Genomic DNA, 19,607 nt, shown 5'->3' on the forward strand with positions numbered 1-19,607 from the left:
TTCCATCATCCTGCCTGTCTTCTCCTCTGGTGAGATCCATCTCAATTCATCTGTCCTCAATTCCTTGCATCTTTGCTTTGAGGGGATGGGGGATGGGACCAATACGGTTGAGAAGGAGGTGAGGGGAAAGGATGCAAGGAGTCATGGAAAGATTAACTGAGCTGTGGTGTTTTGGATCGGTGCCTGTGGGAGGAGCTTAGGCCTAATCACATGCTCCCATCTCCTCTGTTTTCAGACCAGGGAGAGGCTCCTGGGGTTGAGTAAATCACTATCTCACTCCAGGCTTGTGTTGCTATGGGGATGTTGGTATCTTCCAGAGAAGGCTGTCGCCTCTAGACATTTTGACTTGATATTCTTTAACATACTTGAAGGCTTGACTCCACAAAGCATGACCCTTCTATTTTCTGGAGCTCCTAGCTTCTTTTAGGAGGCCGTCTCTCTGTCTACAGTCATGTTCTAATGGGTAGAACTGCCAAAAGTCAACATGTCTGCTGTGTGAACTGACAATATCTTACTTATTGTAGGTTCCCAGGTTCTTGCAGTTAGGGTCGTTTTGTCAAGCTTCTCTGAGATTTACAGACCCTACTTGATGTCCTGAGCATTGTGCTATGAAAATCTCTCCTCTTAGCCTATGATTAAAAATGTTTTTTTTTTATGGATAAACAAGTTTCTTTGTACACTTTTTTTTCATCTGTGAAATATGGGAATTATACACTTGTGTATCATGGTACAGGTTTGACTGTGTTGACCTCCGATGAACATTAGACACATAGTATTGCCATATTGGATACATTTTCTTAACTGCTTATTTCCCCACTTAAAAAGCATTCTTTGGAGCTCTAATGTTGTGGAGTGTCCCCTTAACCTCAAGTTAATAGACTTTAACAGCAGCCTCCTCACCTCAATGCATAATGCAGCATTACATGGAGCTGGACTGTGTGTTTTCTTTCTAACAGAGATTAAAGATCAGAGATTTGTGTTTTTTATGACTTGAGATTAGAGACTGTGTGTTTGTCAGGAGATATGCAGCATGTTAAAATAACTGTGTTATATTTCATGATTAGGCTATGCTCCCTCCTTTCTATGGCTTGTATGGTTCGCTGACAGATTTACTACTGGGCTTCCTGATTCTGAGTGTGCTTCTCTTCCTCTTATTCTGTAACAGTGTTTGTGTGACTGTCTGTCTGATGTCTGTCCCCTTCCCTCCCTTCAGGTCCCTATCTCAGGAACGCAGCAGCACCTCCTCCTGGACAGACCTGATGTCGCAGCCTCATAAACACAAGGAACTGGCCAACTACTGCAGCCTGCTGCAGGAGCACTACAACCACAGCTACGTCAAAGGTAATGCACTACCACCACAGCTACGTCAAAGGCAATGCACTACCACCACAGCTACGTCAAAGGCAATGCGCTACCACCACAGCTACGTCAAAGGCAATGCGCTACCACCACAGCTACGTCAAAGGCAATGCACTACCACCACAGCTACGTCAAAGGCAATGCGCTACCACCACAGCTACGTCAAAGGTAATGCGCTACCACCACAGCTACGTCAAAGGTCATCTCATAACCAATAATTAAATCTTGATTTGAACCAATTCTATATTCAAATCTTGATTTGTTTCTGGGGGTGGATGTTTTCAAATTTGAACTAAAGGAAACAGGAAAGGAAGTCTCAAAGCCTCTGCCAAAGACTGTCGCCAGTTCCTTCCTTGTCCCCTATGTCAGATTATGCAAGTATCGCTGACAGACGTTAACATTTATGGTTAACATCCTGTCATGAGAGTCTACGTCAAAGGTGACTAGTCCAGTCTGACTGCTTAATCAGTCTGTGTAGCTAGTATTTGACCAGACGTCACAAAACCATTAACTGCTCAGGAAATGAAATGCTGTGCTTCTCTGCTCTGGCTCGTAAATGACCTGATTCATAGAGGAGCCCAATGATACTTTACCCTGCTTTATGGCACTAAAGGGAAATGAGATGGGAGGAGAAGTATGCATGGGGGTCCTGTGTGGCTCAGTTGGTAGAGCATGGCGCTTGCAACGCCAAGGTTGTGGGGTTCGATTCCAAGAGGGACCAGTAACAAAGGAAGTATGTATGCACTCACTACTGTAAGTCGCTCTAGATGAGAGCATCTGCTAAATGAACAAAATGTAAAAAAAATATTATTGGCTTGTAGCTGACTATCTCTGCATGTCCCAAATGGCAGCATATTCCCTATATAGTGCACTACTTTTGACAAGTGCCCTATATGCCTGTAACTTCTTGATACACATACAGGCAGGCCCTTTGATAGCGCCTCCACTTCTATCGAGGCGTGTTCAGGGCAAACGCAAAGACAGACCGATCTCTCACCTGTGTCATCCCAGTGAAGGAAACATCTATTAGAGGAGTGTTTAAGCTGTCGTTTCAGGATTGGCTATTCAGAAGTGTCTGGAAAAACACACACACAGCACACACACACACACACACACACACACACACACACACACACACACACACACACTAGAAGACTCTGCTGAGGAAAAATGTCTTCTCTCCTCTGACAAGCATGATGGATTTACATTAATGCACATTTCCGGTGCTGACTGTCTGTCATGCAGATATAGTGATGCCATAGCAGCATCTTTTCTCTCACTGCTGAGTCGAGAGGTTAACCCAAAATCTATACCCTGTTGTACTGAAAATGCATCTCATTTTATTTGGATGTAGTTTATATAAAATGTATTGACTAATTTGTTAGGGTTTATTATTTCCTTTTTTTTATCGATCTTGTCTCATCACTGAAACTCCCCAACGGGCTCGGTAGAGGCGAATGTGGATTCATGCGTCCTCCGAAACATGACCTGCCTAACCGCGCTCCTTAACACCCGCCAGCTTAACCCAGAAGCCAGCCACACCAATGTGTTGGAGGAAACACGGTACAACTGGCGCCCGGGGTCAACCTGCAGGTGCCTGGCTCGCCACAAGGAGTAGCTAGAACCAAGTAAAGCCCTCCTGGCCAAACCCTCCCCTAACCAGGATGACGCTAGGCCAATTGTGCGCCGTCCTATGGGACTCCCGGTCACGGCCGGTTGTGGCACAGCCCGGGAATGAACCTGGGTCTGTAGTAACTCCTCTAGCGGACCGCTGCGCCACTCGGCCCTTATTTCCTAATTTTTAAAAATAAAATATAGACATGGTAGATTTATTGTGCTGTACTTGGCTGAACTAAACGTAGAATAGTTTGCCAGATTCGTATTTGAGAATGTAGGGAAAGGTTGTGATGATGTAGTAGCTAAGTGTGGGGCTCTTTCTCAATGAATCTTTCCTCAATTCCTCACATCCTGTCTCATCACCTCCTATTCAGATCATATTGGATAAGGTCCACTTGTAAGTTCTCCTTTAATGCAGTTGAGAAGGAGGCGAAGAGATAAGACATGAGGAATCGTGGAAAGATGAATTAAGACACTGCAGGCGTGTATTTGAATTGTGCGTGTTCTCTCCATTCCTCAGGTGTGTACCGCAGCCTACAGCAGTCCTACAGCATCAGTTCCCAGGACGTGTTGACAGCCATGGACTACTGTGAGGAGTCTCTCCAGGAGATAGACATCACTTCCTTCCTCCAGACACTCTGCGGACACATCCGGGAGTTCCAGGAGAGCCATGGAGACGGAGGGGTAAGGGTTCACAGCAGCACCCCTTCCACCTTCACCATTGGAGAGGCAGAGGAGGACAGGCTTGCCAAGAGGGGACCCATGGCCTCCTCATCCAGGTACTACTGGGACCTACAGAGCTGTTATCCGTTTCAAATGTTTGAAATACTTGCAGCCTTCTACTTGTAATTATATTATATAAATATATATAAATATATTCCATCAAACAATCTGGAGTTTGCACTTTTGGGACTATCCCTGACAAATTAAAACCAAGGTCACTTGAAGTATTTAAAATATTTTATATACATATTTGAGGTCTGGTCTGCTACAAAATGATCCGCATGGACACATAGGGAAAGAGCATGTTATCTGACCTTGGTCAAGAGCTGAATTGACACAGAGTGGGTACATACAAGACCTTTGGGACACAAACAAACATTTTGTTTTGGTTTGTTTGGTTGGTTTGTTTTGGTTTTTGTGTTGGGTTCAGGCCATTGATTGCCAGTAGTGAATGGTGCTCTATAAGTAAACATGATGACCTTGTATCTGCAAGTATTGAGATGGAGGACGTGAGTGAGGCAGAGTCCAGAGGGAAGACTTTGGCCCCCACCTCCTGGCTCGGCCTGGACGAACCCCCCAGGACCACCAGGATGCCAGAGTTCCCTCTGTCCCTCCTCTACCTGCAGCAGAAGTGTGAGGTCTACCCTGACCTGCACAAAATCATACAGGTAAACAACTGAAGGATAGATGATGTAGAAATGGATTGTTACAATTTGATATTCTTGTTATAGAACAGTTTAAAAGATAGCTAATGCCTGTATTCAACAGGACAAATTCATGGAAATTAGTGCTCAGTACTTCAAGACCGTACCTTCTCATCCCCACTACTTCTACTACAGCCCAGCATCATCGAAGAAAGAGGTATGTGTATGTTAGTGTTGTCACGATACCAACATTTTACTAATGATACGATACCAGGCCAAGTATCATGATAACCAGTAGTGTCGCGATACCACGGGTGAAAAACATTCAGTGGCCTAGCACCCTGTTTGCCCTGTCATCCCATTTTCTAAACGTTATGCGCATGTGCTATGCAAAAAAACCTGTCAATGATATTCACACTTCTACTCAATACAACACATATTGAGTTAACTTGACACTGTTCACTGTATCATAGAATACTACATGGTGGCTGATTTGCTCATATTTACAAAGGCCTACCTGTGATTTGGCTGGAGGAATTGGAGCAAGGAATAATGATCTGCATGTCAATGTGAAAACACTGCATGAAACCTTTACTCTTCAGTTAACCCTCCCTCCCTCTCATAAACACACTCGCTCTCCCACAAACACATATACAAATGTTAGGCACCCAACATAATTTAAGGAGCACCAGAAGGAGTATTCCCCCTCCCCCCAAAATAAAAACTTTCCTGAACCAACACTTGCACTTGACCCCCTCACTCCCCTTTCTAGCGCTGACTTAGCTGATAGCTACTTTATTGAGGTGAAGTGTACTTACTATTCCAGTGACATGTGGTTGTCCCACCTAGCTATCTTAAGCTAACTGGGCGTCTGGTAATTGACTAAAATCTCAAATGTAAAACGATGTAGTTTAGACTTACATTAGGCCTATGTGAATCCAACCTTTTTAAAGCACATCTCATGAGTAGCAGACCCTTTTCCTTTCTTCCGGTGCCAATCAAATATGCCTAAACCTACTGTCAAGTTACCAGGTTGTTAGCTAGCTAGGCAACATGGCTGAACAATGCTGTTTGTTATCAAAACAATTATTAGTTACCCAGGGTTAGTTTAAAACAGCCCACGACATGGTTTGTGAAGTTATATAAAATTGGCTCAGGAATAAAAAAGCTAGCTCTGGTAATACTCAGTATCCTAAACGTTAGGAACGCTTTCCTAACATTGAGTTGGCTGGATGTTCTTTGGGTGGTGGACAATTCTTGATACACACAGGAAACTGTTGAGCTTAACAAATCCAGCAGCATTTCTTGACACAAACCGGTACGCCTGGCACCTACCATACCCCGTTCAAAGGCACTTAAAAATAAATCTTGCCCATTCATCCTCTGAATGGCAAATATACACAATCCATTTCTCAATTGTCTCAAGGCTTGAAAATCCTTAGTTTACCTGTCTCGTCCCCTTCATTGAAACTGATTTTGAAATGGATTTAACAAGTGACATCAATAAGGGATCATAGCTTTCACCTTGGTCAGTCAATGTCATGGAAGGAGCAGGTACAGTTGAAGTCAGATACATTTAAACTCAGTTCACAATTCCTGACATTTAATCCTAGTAAAAATTCCCTGTCTTAGGTCAGTTAGGACCACCACTTTATTTGAAGAATGTTAAATGTAAGAATGATAGTAGAGTGATTTATTTAAGATTTTATTGCTTTCGTCAAATTCCCAGTGGGTCAGAAGTTTATATACACTCAATTAGTATTTGGTAGCATTGCCTTTAAATTGTTTCACTTGGGTCAAACGTTTCGGGTAGCCTTCCACAAGCTTCCCACAATGAATTGGGTGAATTTTGGCCCATTCCTCCTGACAGAGCTGGTGTAACGGAGTCAGGTTTGTAGGCCTCCTTGCTCGCACACGCTTTTTCAGTTCTGCCCACAAATTTTCTATAGGATTGAGGTCAGGGCCGTGTGATGGCCACTCCAATATCTTGACTTTGTTGTCCTTAAGCCATTTTGCCACAACTTTGGATGTATGCTTGGGGTCATTGTCCATTTGGAAGACCCATAATTTTCCTTCTCATGATGCCATCTAGTTTGTGAAGTGCACCAGTCCCTCCTGCAGCAAAGCACCCCCACAACAAGATGCTGCCACCCTCGTGCATCACAGTTGGGATGGTGTTCTTCGGCTTACATGCCTCCCCCTTTTCCTTCAAACATAACGATGGTCATTATGGCCAAAAAGTTATATTTTTGTTTCGTCAGACCAGAGGCCATTTCTCCAAAAAGTACGATCTTTGTCCCCATGTGCAGCTGCAAACCGTAGTCTGGCTTTTTTATGGCGGTTTTGGAGCAGTGGCTTCTTCCTTGCTGAGTGGCCTTTCAGGTTGTGTTGATATAGCACTCGTTTTACTGTGGATATAGATACTGTTATCTGTTTCCTCCAGCATCTTCACAAGGTCCTTTGCTGTTGTTCTGGGATTGATTTGCACTTTTCGCACCAAAGTACGTTCATCTCTAGGAGACAGAACGTGTCTCCTTCCTGAGAAGTATGACGGCTGCGTGGTCCATGGTGTTTATAATTGCATACTATTGTTTGTACAGATGAACGTGGTACCTTCAGGCATTTGGAAATTGCTCCCAAGGATGAACCAGACTTGTGGAGGTCTACAATTGTTTTTCTGAGGTCTTGGCTAATTTCTTTTGATTTTCCCATGATGTCAGGCAAGGAGGCACTGAGTTTGAAGGTAGGCCTTGAAATACATCCACAGGTACATCTCCAATAGGCTAATTGACATAATTTGAGTCAATCAGAAGCTTCTAAAGCCATGACATCATTAACAGGAATTTTCCAAGCTATTTAAAGGCACAGTCAACTTAGTGTATGTAAACTTCTGACCCACTGGAATTGTGATACAGTGAATGATGAAGTGAAATAATCTGTCTGTAAACAATTGTTGGAAAAATGACTTGTGTCATGCACGAAGTAGATGTCCTAACCGACTTGCCAAAACTATAGTTTGTTAACAAGAAATTTGTGGAGTGGTTGAAAAACGAGTTTGAATGACTCCAACCTAAATGTATGTAAACTTCCGACTTCAACTGTATTCCTAATGTTTTGTTTATTCGGTGTATGTCACTCAGAGGCTTGCGATTGCAAAGCCTGCTCAAACTGTCCTGTGCTCTTGGTTATGCCAGGCGATGATGAAATTATACAATTGAGCAACTTTTCTCACTCTATGTGCTGCTCCAATGTAACAAATGTGCAATTGTAACAACAGAAGATTCCTCAGGGTCTGCATCCCCGCTCGCCATTACGGCTGAATTTATATTTTAAAAACGGAGGAATGGGTGCGCAGGATGAACGGATGGAGAGAAGCAGGTGGATGAGGGCTGGTAGTGGATGCTGAGAGAAGCAGGTGGGTGAGGGCTGGTAGTGGATGCTGAGAGAAGCATGTGGGTGAGGGCTGGTAGGGGATGCTTAGAGAAGCAGGTGGATGAGGGCTGGTAGGGGATGCTGAGAGATGCAGGTGGATGAGGGCTGGTAGGGGATGCTGAGAGATGCAGGTGGGTGAGGGCTGGTAGGGGATGCTGAGAGATGCAGGTGGGTGAGGGCTGGTAGGGGATGCTGAGAGATGCAGGTGGGTGAGGGCTGGTAGGGGACGCCGAGAGATGCAGGTGGGTGAGGGCTGGTAGGGGACGCTGAGAGATGCAGGTGGGTGAGGGCTGGTAGGGGACGCTGAGAGATGCAGGTGGGTGAGGGCTGGTAGGGGATGCTGAGAGATGCAGGTGGGTGAGGGCTGGTAGGGGATGCTGAGAGATGCAGGTGGGTGAGGGCTGGTAGGGGATGCTGAGAGATGCAGGTGGGTGAGGGCTGGTAGGGGATGCTCTGAGAGATGCAGGTGGGTGAGGGCTGGTAGGGGATGCTGAGAGATGCAGGTGGGTGAGGGCTGGTAGGGGATGCTCTGAGAGATGCAGGTGGGTGAGGGCTGGTAGGGGACGCTGAGAGATGTAGGTGGGTGAGGGCTGGTAGGGGACGCTGAGAGATGCAGGTGGGTGAGGGCTGGTAGGGGACGCTGAAAGATGTAGGTGAGTGAGGGCTGGTAGGGGACGCTGAGAGATGCAGGTGAGTGAGGGCTGGTAGGGGATGCTGAGAGATATAGGTGAGTGAGGGCTGGTAGGGGACGCTGAGAGATGCAGGTGAGTGAGGGCTGGTAGGGGATGCTGAGAGATGCAGGTGAGTGAGGGCTGGTAGGGGATGCTGAGAGATGCAGGTGGGTGAGGGCTGGTAGGGGATGCTGAAAGATGCTGGTGAGTGAGGGCTGGTAGGGGATGCTGAGAGATGTAGGTGAGTGAGGGCTGGTAGGGGATACGGCAGGATGATTAAAGCTGCCACACTTCAGATGCACATGAAAGTGGATATTATTGGACTGGGGTATCCAAGAGACTAGTTGCTGTTGCTTAAAATATGTAAGTGAATTTATAAACAAAACTGACTGTATAAACAGGCACTAGCTGGTTATTTAGAACTGTAGGGCTGAAGAATGTGGTAGTGTCATATTCTAAAATGTTGGTATCATGACGTTTTTGTACGGTGAGATTACCGTGGTACTCGTATACCGTGCAACACTAGTATGTTATTTCCTATCAGTTGCTCTCAGTCTTTGCGGTATTTGTGTATCCACTCTCCAGGACAGTGAAGAAAACACTTGGTGCCGACACATTGGTTCAACACTAAATAACTGGGATTGGGAATAACACAGTGCTCTTCCTCCTGTATTTTTTGTTCTCCTCATGAGGACTCTGATGGGGAAGAGAAGAGACAACCTAGTGAAGAGGTTGTGTCAGAGGCTGAGCCTGCTACAGAGGACGGTGAGGATCCTTGTATTTTATATTATCTATTTCACAATACATCAAATACTCTATACTCATCCTCTGGACCACAGAGAACATGTATTTAAGGCTACGTCATAAATCCTGTGTACTATCTCACCGTTATGTGGGCAGCAGGTAGCCTAGCGGTTGGGCCAGTAACCGAAAGGTCGTTGGTTTGACTCTCAGCGCTGACTTGCTGAAAAATATGTCTATGTGCCCTTGAGCAAGGCACTAATTGCGCCTGTAAGTGTCTCTGGATAAGAGCAGCTGCTAAATTACATGTTTTTAATATTTATTTTGATGTAAAAACATAAATCCACCTGTGTACCTCAGAGTACATGTCGGGCTGTTGCATTGTGACGGAGAGCGACACAGACCTGGAGGTGGAGTACCAGGAGAGGGCTGGAGGCCGGAGATCCCTAGGGGCAGACAGAGAGGGGGAGGCAGGGGGAGAGGGGGAGGATGAGTCCCTGTCTGACTCCAACACAGTGAACCAGGACAATGTCTCCTTCAAAATCCTAGAGAGAGACAGCCTGTTGGAGCCAGAGTGGCCACAGCCTGAGATGCCCCCGCTGTTCATCCACCTCACCTGCTCTGTTAACATGAAGAGCTGCCACGGATCTATGCCCATAACCACGCTACCCACCTGCCTGGGTGAGTACACACTGCCTCTGCTCTGAACCTGGCAGCCCTCACAGAATAGACTCAAGTCAATAGACAGCATGTGAATCAGACCTGGGTTGAAATAGCTGCACTTTGAGTTTGTCTGGCACAATGGAACGAAATAGCTGCACTTTGAGTTTGTCTGGCACAATGGAACCAGTGGACTAGTTCCTAAAGTGCTAACCCTTCCCTCTGGCACTACAGGCAGGCTCACTCCTACACTCAAAGTATTTGAAAGACAACAAATACTATTTGAACTCAGGTCTGGTGTGACATTTTTTTAATGCTATTAAATGCCCTACTGTTTATGTTGAGACGTGTATGGTGTTATTGCAGGTGAGGTGATCATGTGTCTGGAGAATGCAGAGGCCCTGCAGGCTGTGAATCTGAATGATCTGTCTGTCACACTGGACATCTTTGTTCTCACCTTACCCCTGGAGATAGAGGACATGCAGTCAGACTTGAGACACAACAGGTTAGATCTTACTTTCAAAAAAATATGTGTTATGAAAATAGCCCTTTACACTCATACCCGTATGCGGGTTGAAAATGACAGATTTGGCCAATGATAAGCGCATAAATTGGAACACAGTGGCTGCACAGTAACATACTATGAATGATGTCAGAGCATGAATGGTTTTGGATTGCGTAAACAACAGTAGCTGTGTGATTTGATGGGGATGCAGGGCTGTTCCAAAGAAAACAACTACAAGTGTGCTTGCTTTAATTCCTCAATGGCACAGCTAGGAGAGATTAAAAAAAAACGACTTATAGTTTTACTGTTCTTTGAGTCATGAAAGTGCATTGAAATGACTTAGGAACTGTGTACACTTTAGAGAGGTGGGTGGTCACTTGGAGCCACCAGTTAGTCCTCTCACTCAAACCCTTGTCATTTTTTTGTCTTATGTTGCACCTACCCCACATATTTTCAGATTTCATTATGAACAAATGCAGCGAAAAGTATAGTAAATGTAAAATGCACATAAAATCAACAGTGTAATAAGTCTTGTCAGGTGAACTATTGTGTCCTCAATTTTGGTCTAATAATTTTCACATCATCCCCAAACAGTTCCCTTTCAATTGCTACCATGCTTATGCATTTCATATTTATTTTGTGAGAAACATTTACATTTAGTCCTATCCATATAAGCCAAGTCCCATGAGTGTGTAAAGGGTTAAATGACAAACTCCCCCAAAAATCTTTTAGCTCTTGGATTAATTTGTGTTCATGGGGTAAGGTGCTCTTTGGTTCCCCAGGTTTGTGAATAAAATTAAAAAGAATTTGGAGCTTAAGCTTTTAGGACATCACTCATCCAAACACACACAGGCACTCTTACCGGACACATTACCATTGGATTGGTAAGGTGCAATGTGGATGAGCATAGCCCTGTGCTGTATACGTTCATCAAACTGCATTTCTTTCACTAGAAGGTGATCCTGTTAACTAACAGCCTGTACTCTCTCTAGGTACACGTCAGAGAGCAGTGTGTCTCTGAACCGTTCTCCAGGTCAGCCCTCTTCCTACCGCTCTAATGAGGATGTGATGGGCAACCTGGACAGAGTAGTAGAGGTCGACGGGTGAGTCATTGGGCAGGATGAGAAGCGGAGAAGTCTTGTCCTATATCTGTTTGTGCTGTATAGCCGATGTCAGTTGGCTTTACAGCACAAACAGATCTGGAACCAGGCTAAAGGAGTAGGTGTTAATAGGTGATTGATTTAAAGCAACAACCTTTTCCTGAGTCAAGATCACTTTCGCAGTCAAAAAGCAAGCCGAAATCTAACGCTCATATTTCTTTATTTTTACATGACATTAACCTAATAAAAACAGTTCTGTAAGAATTAGGTTTGTGCAGTAGGCCTAATACATTATCACAGCATATTGGCTGTATGCCTGGCCTGCCAATGTTACTTATCGGACCATATTATATTTCAAAACTTGAGCTTTGATGACAAAATACATCAGTTGGTGTAGCACTTGCGAGGCACAGGCTGAGCATAAATTGAATTAATTAGCAAATAATTTACTTTTAGATTTTACTGGACTGCTATGTAACTTAGTATCAAACTGCTGTGACCAGTGTCGTGGAAGCTCTGTACAGTAGGCACGGTGATTTGAGCTATCCGATTGGCCAGTACAGTACGTGCACATGATTGGACCACAGATCTCCCGGTCCGCCGGGTAGGCGGAGTTTGTCTTTTCAGACAAATGAAATTCTTAAAAATGGGAAAACTTTACTTAACCGGTGCGCATGGCTTCTGAATCAAGTGCACCTACCGCCAACAGCGCAACTAATTAAACAAAAAGGAGTACAAGCCTTTATCACAGCCTTTATCATTGGCTTTTCTACAGAATTGTTAGGTGTTCCACTAGGAATGACTTGAAGATGGACCAGTCAATCACCATCGACTGGTTGGTGACCACTGATCTAAAGGGTAGATAAAAGCATGTTGAGGAGGGTTTGGCTGATGATGACATTTGTCAGCCTGCATGATTTCTATGACCTTGCAGTAGTTCATTATTTCTTTATTTCAACAGGGTTGGAGGAGACTCTTTGTCCAAACTCCCAATTCCACACAAACTAGCCGTGTTAGCTGCCATGGAGGAGGTAATTTCAGTCTCTGTAATCTCGATCTTGGAACTCGATCTTGATATGATTTGAGCTAGTCGAACCACTAAATAGCCGGAATTCCTCTGTCACTGAGCTACATATTTCAGGCCCATTCACTCAGATCTCCCTGTTGCCTCTCGCTGTAGATCCGTTGGCTCCTGGAGGATGAGATTGTGTCAGCTCTGCGTCACTCCCGGGTCATCAGCTCGTCCACGCTACAGAAGGTGGCGGGTCACGTGCTTCGCTCAGGCGGGCGACCACGCTGCCACTGTGAGGTCGTTCCCTTGCAGTTTGTCTTCGGCCCTGAGCAGTCCCTGGAAAAGTTCAAAGAGGTGGGCTGGGATGATGACCAGGAGGGGTGACAACAGTTCTTCTTTCATATGAGAGATGAGTTCATGTCCTTTTTTCTAGTGGGGTCAATATGTTTTTCCCATCGTTAGGAACCTTGCATGTTTGTTGCACACCGAAGTTCTACTCTGTCAATTGCTTTTAAATGAGGAAAATTGGTATTGGAATTTCAGTTTTCTTCTTGGATTGAGATTGGAACTGACCCTAACCCTTGAATCTTACCCTCAACAGGAGTTCCGTAGGATGTCATTCTCAGGTTACTTGCTGAAAGGAGAGCAGGACAACTTCCACTACATGTCTCTGAGTCGACTCCACCCACAGAGGATCCAGGCTTCTAAGAGGCTGTCTGAGAGCACTGTTAACACTGAGGGGGCGGGACAGGCCTCCCAACCCAACAATCACTGTGCTGATGTGGACGACAGTGCCAGGGCTCCATCCAATCATGGTGCACCAGGAACAAGACCTGACCATGAAACAGAGGTGGAGAGGGTGGAGCTAGACAGTGAGGTTTGTCAACATTCATTTTTTTTTTTTGGGGGGGGGGGGGGGGGGTGTTCAACCTGACCAACTAGTTTATGCATCCTCTTTCATGGCCCTTTGAGTCAAATTAAGGTTTCCTATCTTTTGAATGTTTTTTTTCTGAATAAATGCAATTTGTATGAATTAATGTATGGATGAATGTGTATGAATTTGAACTGAATTAATTATTTTATATGTTAGATTTTTTCCCTCCAGGTGCAGAGAGAAGAGGAGAAGCCTGCTGTCGGGGATGTTAGTGATTCTGGTAATGACCTAGCCCAGGACCCCTGCAACCTTCCAGCCAAACCCACCCGGGATGACTCAGAGGAGGGCCCCAGACCTCGGTTGAGCTCAGCCGGTACAACCTCCACAGCCGCGGGGGATGGACCCCGGGTGAGTTCTGTTGGTGTCTCCACCGGCCGACCCCGACTGAGTTTTGTGGGCAGAGGAGGAGAGGTGATAGGACCTCAGCTGAGCTCTGTAGGCTCCTCCTTTACGGCCACGGGGGATCAAGGCCAACCCAGCACCCATCACCTCAAGCCCAGCACCAGCACCGACCGCTCCTCAGAAAACACCAAGACCCCATCCTCAGTCAGCCTGGCCGAGTCGGTGCAGTCCACCACCCACAGTGAGTGTCCCTGTCCCCCAGACCCAGACAACATCTAGGACCTTAAGTGATGAGACGTTACAGCTACACTGCTTGGGTAATATTCCGTTTTTCATATATTTTTTAAACAAAGTGCAACAAGGGGGCTCGCTGTTTTTGCAACGCTGTGAAACCTAATACAAACCTGTGGTGTATAATGACAGAACCCATTCACATGGTAGCTTCCTACAGTCCTGTATGTTTGCCCATACTGTTTTTTTATGGAACCATGCTGTGACCTGCCATATCTCCCAGCAGAGGAGAGATTACTATTTCAGCTCTTTGTCTGCATTCGGAAAGTATTCAGACCCCTTCCCCTTTTCCCTATTTTTTTACGTTACAGCCTTATTTTAAAATGGATTAAATATTTTTTTTCCCTCATCAATCTACACACAATACCCCATAATGACAAAGCGAAAACATAAATACCGTATTTACATAAGTATTCAGACCCTTTGCTATGATACTGGAAATTGAGCTCAGGTGCATCCTGTTTCCATTGATCATCCTTGATGTTTCTACTACTTGATTGGAGTCCACCTGTGGTAAATTCAATTGATTGGACATGAAGGCTTCAAGCTGTCTATATAAGGTCCCACAGTTGACAGCACATGTCAGAGCAAAAACCAAGCCATGAGGTCGAAGGAACTGTCTGTAGACCTCCGAGAGAGGATTGTGTTGAGGCACAGATCTGGGGATAGGTACCAAAAAATGTCTGCAGCATTGAAGGTCCCCAAGAACACAGTGGCCTCCATCATTCCTAAATGGAAGAAGTTTGGAACCACCAAGACTGTTTTAGAGCTGGCCACCCGGCCAAACTGAGCAATCGGGAGATAAGTGCCTTGGTCAGGGAGGTGACCAAGAACCCGATGGCACATGATAACCATCTTGGAGTTTGCCAAAAGGGACCTAAAACTCTCAGACCGTGAGAAACAAGATTCTCTGGTCTGATGAAATCAAGATCAAACTCTTTGGCTTCAATGCCAAGCGTCACGTCTGGAGGAAACCTGGCACCATCCCTACGATGAAGCATCGTGGTGGCAGCATCATGCTGTGGGGATGTTATTCAGCGGCAGGGACTGGGAGACTAGTCAGGATCAAGGAAAATATGAATGGAGCAAAGTACAGCGAGATTCTTGATGAAAACCTGCTCCAGAGCACTCAGGACCTCAGACTGTGGCAAAGGTTCACCTTCCAACAGGACAATGACCCGAAGCACACAGCCAAGACAATGGAGGAGTGGCTTCGGGACAAGTCTCTGAATGTCCTTGAGTGGCCCAGCCAGAGCTCGGACTTCAACCAGATCGAACATGTCTGGAGAGACCTGATAATAGCTGTGCAGCAACGCTCCCCATCCAACCTGACCAGAGCTTGAGAGCATCTGCAGAGAAGAATGGGAGAAACTCCCCAAATGCAGGTGTTGCCAAGCTTGTAGCGTCATACCGAAGAAGACTCAAGGCTGTAATCGCTGCCAAAGGTGCTTCAACAAAGTACTAAGTAAATGTGATATTTCAAAAAAATATATACACTGCTCAAAAAAATAAAGGGAACACTTAAACAACACAATGTAACTCCAAGTCAATCACACTTCTGTGAAATCAAACTGTCCACTTAGGAAGCAACACTGATTGACAATAAATGTCACATGCTGTGCAAATGGAATAGACAACAGGTGGAAATTATAGGCAATTAGCAAGACACCCCCAATAAAGGAGTGGTTCTACAGGTGGGGACCACAGACCACTTCTCAGTTCCTATGATTCCTGGCTGATGTTTTGGTGACTTTTGAATGCTGGAGGTGCTTTCACTCTAGTGGTAGCATGAGACGGAGTCTACAACCCACACAAGTGGCTCAGGTAGTGCAGCTCATCCAGGATGGCACATCAATGCGAGCTGTGGCAAGAAGGTTTGCTGTGTCTGTCAGCGTAGTGTCCAGAGCATGGAGGCGCTACCAGGAGACAGGCCAGTACATCAGGAGACGTGGAGGAGGCCGTAGGAGGGAAACAACCCAGCAGCAGGACCGCTACCTCCGCCTTTTTGCAAGGAGGAGCAGGAGAAGCACTGCCAGAGCCCTGCAAAATGACCTCCAGCAGGCCACAAATGTGCATGTGTTTGCTCAAACGGTCAGAAACAGACTCCATGAGGGTGGTATGAGGGCCCGACGTCCACAGGTGGGGGTTGTGCTTACAGCCCAACACCGTGCAGGACGTTTGGCATTTGCCAGAGAACACCAAGATTGGCAAATTCGCCACTGGCGCCCTGTGCGCTTCACAGATGAAAGCAGGTTCACACTGAGCACGTGACAGACGTGACAGAGTCTGGAGACGCCGTGGAGAACGTTCTGCTGCCTGCAACATCCTCCAGCATGACCGGTTTGGCGGTGGGTCAGTCATGGTGTGGGGTGGCATTTCTTTGGGGGGCCGCACAGCCCTCCATGTGCTCGCCAGAGGTAGCCTGACTGCCATTAGGTACCAAGATGAGATCCTCAGACCCCTTGTGAGACCATATGCTGGTGCGGTTGGCCATGGGTTCCTCCTAATGCAAGACAATGCTAGACCTCATGTGGCTGGAGTGTGTCAGCAGTTCCTGCAAGAGGAAGGCATTGATGCTATGGACTGGCCCGCCCGTTCCCCAGACCTGAATCCAATTGAGCACATCTGGGACGACATGTCTCGCTCCATCCACCAACGCCACGTTGCACCACAGACTGTCCAGGAGTTGGCGGATGCTTTAGTCCAGGTCTGGGAGGAGATCCCTCAGGAGACCATCCGCCACCTCATCAGGAGCATGCCCAGGCGTTGTAGGGAAGTCATACAGGCACGTGGAGGCCACACACACTACTGAGCCTCATTTTGACTTGTTTTAAGGACATTACATCAACGTTGGATCAGCCTGTAGTGTGGTTTTCCACTTTAATTTTGAGTGCGACTCCAAATCCAGACCTCCATGGGTTGATAAATTGGATTTCCATTGATTATTTTTGTGTGATTTTGTTGTCAGCACATTCAACTATGTAAAGAAAAAAGTATTTAATAAGATTATTTCTTTCATTCAGATCTAGGATGTGTTGTTTAAGTGTTCCCTTTATTTTTTTGAGCAGTATATATAAATGAGCAAACATTTCTAAAAACCTGTTTTTGCTTTGTCATTATGGGGTATTGTGTGTAGATGGATGAGAATAAATAAACTATTTAATCAATTTTAGAATAAGGCTGTAATGTAACAAAATGTGGAAAAAGTCAGGGGGTCTGAATACTTTCCAAAGGTACTGTATGCGTGTGTCTGTGTGGATTGTCTCTTGCGAGGCTGGCTGTGTGACAGCTAGTGACACACCAATGAGGAGAGTGTGAGTGAGTGAATCTTCGGCAGTACTAGCAGCACAAGTCTCTTAAGTCTGTTGACTGAGCTGGCAGCTTTTCCCCGTTTCCACCCTTAAGGCTGTTTTCTCCCTCTCCCGCCATTCCCAAATCAACAGGCAGCAGCACTCCGCTCAGAGCTAACAGACAGAATATTACATGAGATGACCCATCTCTCTAGAGTACATGTTCCAACATTGAGGTGGGGAGACTCCTAGTGCCTGCCAGTGTAGAGGCGGAGGGAGGAGGAGAAAGCCCTGAGGGTCTTAGTCATGTCTCTGACAGTCTAACATAGTGGGCTTCTGGAGGTTAATCTCTGCTACCTCAGGTGAATGTGGTGTAAAACTTGTCTCCTCCTCAGGTAGTGGCAAGCTGAGGCCCAGCAGAGTACAGAGTGTGGTCTCCAGTCAAGGCAGCCTGGACTCTGACATGCTGGGTAAGAGATGGACATTATAGTGATTATGATAGTGTTGCTCATAACGATGATAATGATGATCATGATCTTCATCACGATGATGATAACGACGGTGGTGACGATCATGATGATGATGCTGCTAATGAAAGCTAATAAGACATTTTTAGCTGTATATTTTTAGGTTATGATGGTGGCAGCAGTGACTCTGAGTGTGAGAGCCCCACTATAGAAGAACATGAGTCCCAGTCCCCCCTGGTGCCTGACTTCTGGCTCATCGTTAAGATCCACCAGGACAAAGTAGAGGTGTACTCCCACTCCAGGTGAGAGAGGGCAGGGGCTTAGGGAGGACATGGATGCAGCTCATAACTGCTGCTCACCTTCAGTCATTTAGAATGTTCAGTGTGCCATCTTACATGACACAATTGTTACATAATGATTCCATAATTTATTTATACAGGTTATTCTAATTGAGATAAAAATCTCAAAAGAGACCTGTAAGATATAAATTCGTCATGGAATATTGTTTGCAGGAGCTTCAACGAAGGGAAGGAGGACGGCGTAGGGGAGGAGGAGGAGGTGCCAGAGTACTTACAGTTGCATCAGATGATGGTGAGGAAGATTGGGGAGATCTGCCGTATGGTCAATCAGGTAGGTTACACTCCTTTGTGTGATTGCGATCCTCTGTTTGTTTGACCTTAATAAACATTTTCAATTGTTCGAAATAGGTAGGTTATACTCTCTCCCATTAAGACATTTCTGACACTTCAATGCTTATACAGTTGAAGTCGGAAGTTTACATGCAGTTAGGTTGGAGTCATTAAAACTCGTTTTTCAACCACTCCACAAATTTCTTGTTAACAAACTACTGTATTGGCAAGTCGGTTAGGACATCTACTTTGTGCATGACACAAGTCATTTTTCCAACAATTGTTTACAGACAGATTATTTCACTTATAATTCACTGTATCACAATTCCAGTGGGTCAGAAGTTTACGTATACTAAGTTGACTGTGCCTTTAAACAGCTTGGAAAATTCCAGAAAGGGATGTCATGGCTTTAGAAGCTTCTGATAGGCTAATTGACATAATTTGAGTAAATTGGAGGTGTACCTGTGGATGTATTTCAAGGCCTACCTTCAAACTCAGTGCCTCTTTGCTTGACATCATGGGAAAATCAAAAGAAATCAGCCAAGACCTCAGAAAAACAATTGTAGACCTCCACAAGTCTGGTTCATCCTTGGGAGCAATTTCCAAACGCCTGAAGGTACCACGTTCATTACATTTACATTTACGTCATTTAGCAGAAGCTCTTATCCAGCGCGACTTACACTGTACAAACAGTAGTATGCAAGTATAAACCCCATGGGACCACACAGCCGTCATACCGCTCAGGAAGAAGACGCGTTCTGTCTCCTAGAGATGAACGTACTTTGGTGGGAAAAGTGCATATCAATCCCAGAACAACAGCAGAAGACATTGTAAAGATGCTGGAGGAAACCGGTACAAAAGTATCTATATCCACAGTAAAACGAGTTCTATATCGACATAACCTGAAAGTCCGCTCAGCAAGGAAGAAACCACTGCTCCAAAACCACCATAAAAAAGCCAGACTACAGTTTGCAACTGCACATGGGGACAAAGATCGTACTTTTTGGAGAAATGTCCTCTGGTCTGATGAAACAAAAATATAACTGTTTGTCAATAATGACCATTGTTATGTTTGGAGGAAAAGGGTGGGGGGGGGGGGCTTGCAAGCCAAAGAACACCATCCCAACCGTGATGCACGAGGGTGGCAGCATCATGTTGTGGGGTGCTTTTCTGCAAGAGGGCCTGGTGCA

The 19,607-nt window shown here is 45.5% G+C and overlaps 1 protein-coding gene across 1 annotated transcript in view; it reads left to right on the forward strand.

Annotated features, from left to right (window-relative positions):
• LOC106560333 (KICSTOR complex protein SZT2) overlaps window positions 1-19,607 on the forward strand; it is a 188,366-nt gene that overhangs the window by 57,038 nt on the left and 111,721 nt on the right. Inside the window, 15 exon segments of the mRNA XM_082956975.1 lie at window positions 1,214-1,341; window positions 3,497-3,755; window positions 4,193-4,367; window positions 4,468-4,560; window positions 9,139-9,211; window positions 9,548-9,868; window positions 10,214-10,352; window positions 11,345-11,455; window positions 12,414-12,483; window positions 12,633-12,818; window positions 13,066-13,341; window positions 13,555-13,981; window positions 17,717-17,791; window positions 17,952-18,090; window positions 18,301-18,418. Coding sequence (XP_082813101.1) covers window positions 1,214-1,341; window positions 3,497-3,755; window positions 4,193-4,367; window positions 4,468-4,560; window positions 9,139-9,211; window positions 9,548-9,868; window positions 10,214-10,352; window positions 11,345-11,455; window positions 12,414-12,483; window positions 12,633-12,818; window positions 13,066-13,341; window positions 13,555-13,981; window positions 17,717-17,791; window positions 17,952-18,090; window positions 18,301-18,418 — 2,590 coding nt within the window.

The sequence above is a fragment of the Salmo salar genome, chromosome 10, assembly GCF_965601325.2.
Source record: "Salmo salar chromosome 10, fSalSal1, whole genome shotgun sequence".
Lineage (NCBI taxonomy): Eukaryota > Metazoa > Chordata > Actinopteri > Salmoniformes > Salmonidae > Salmo > Salmo salar.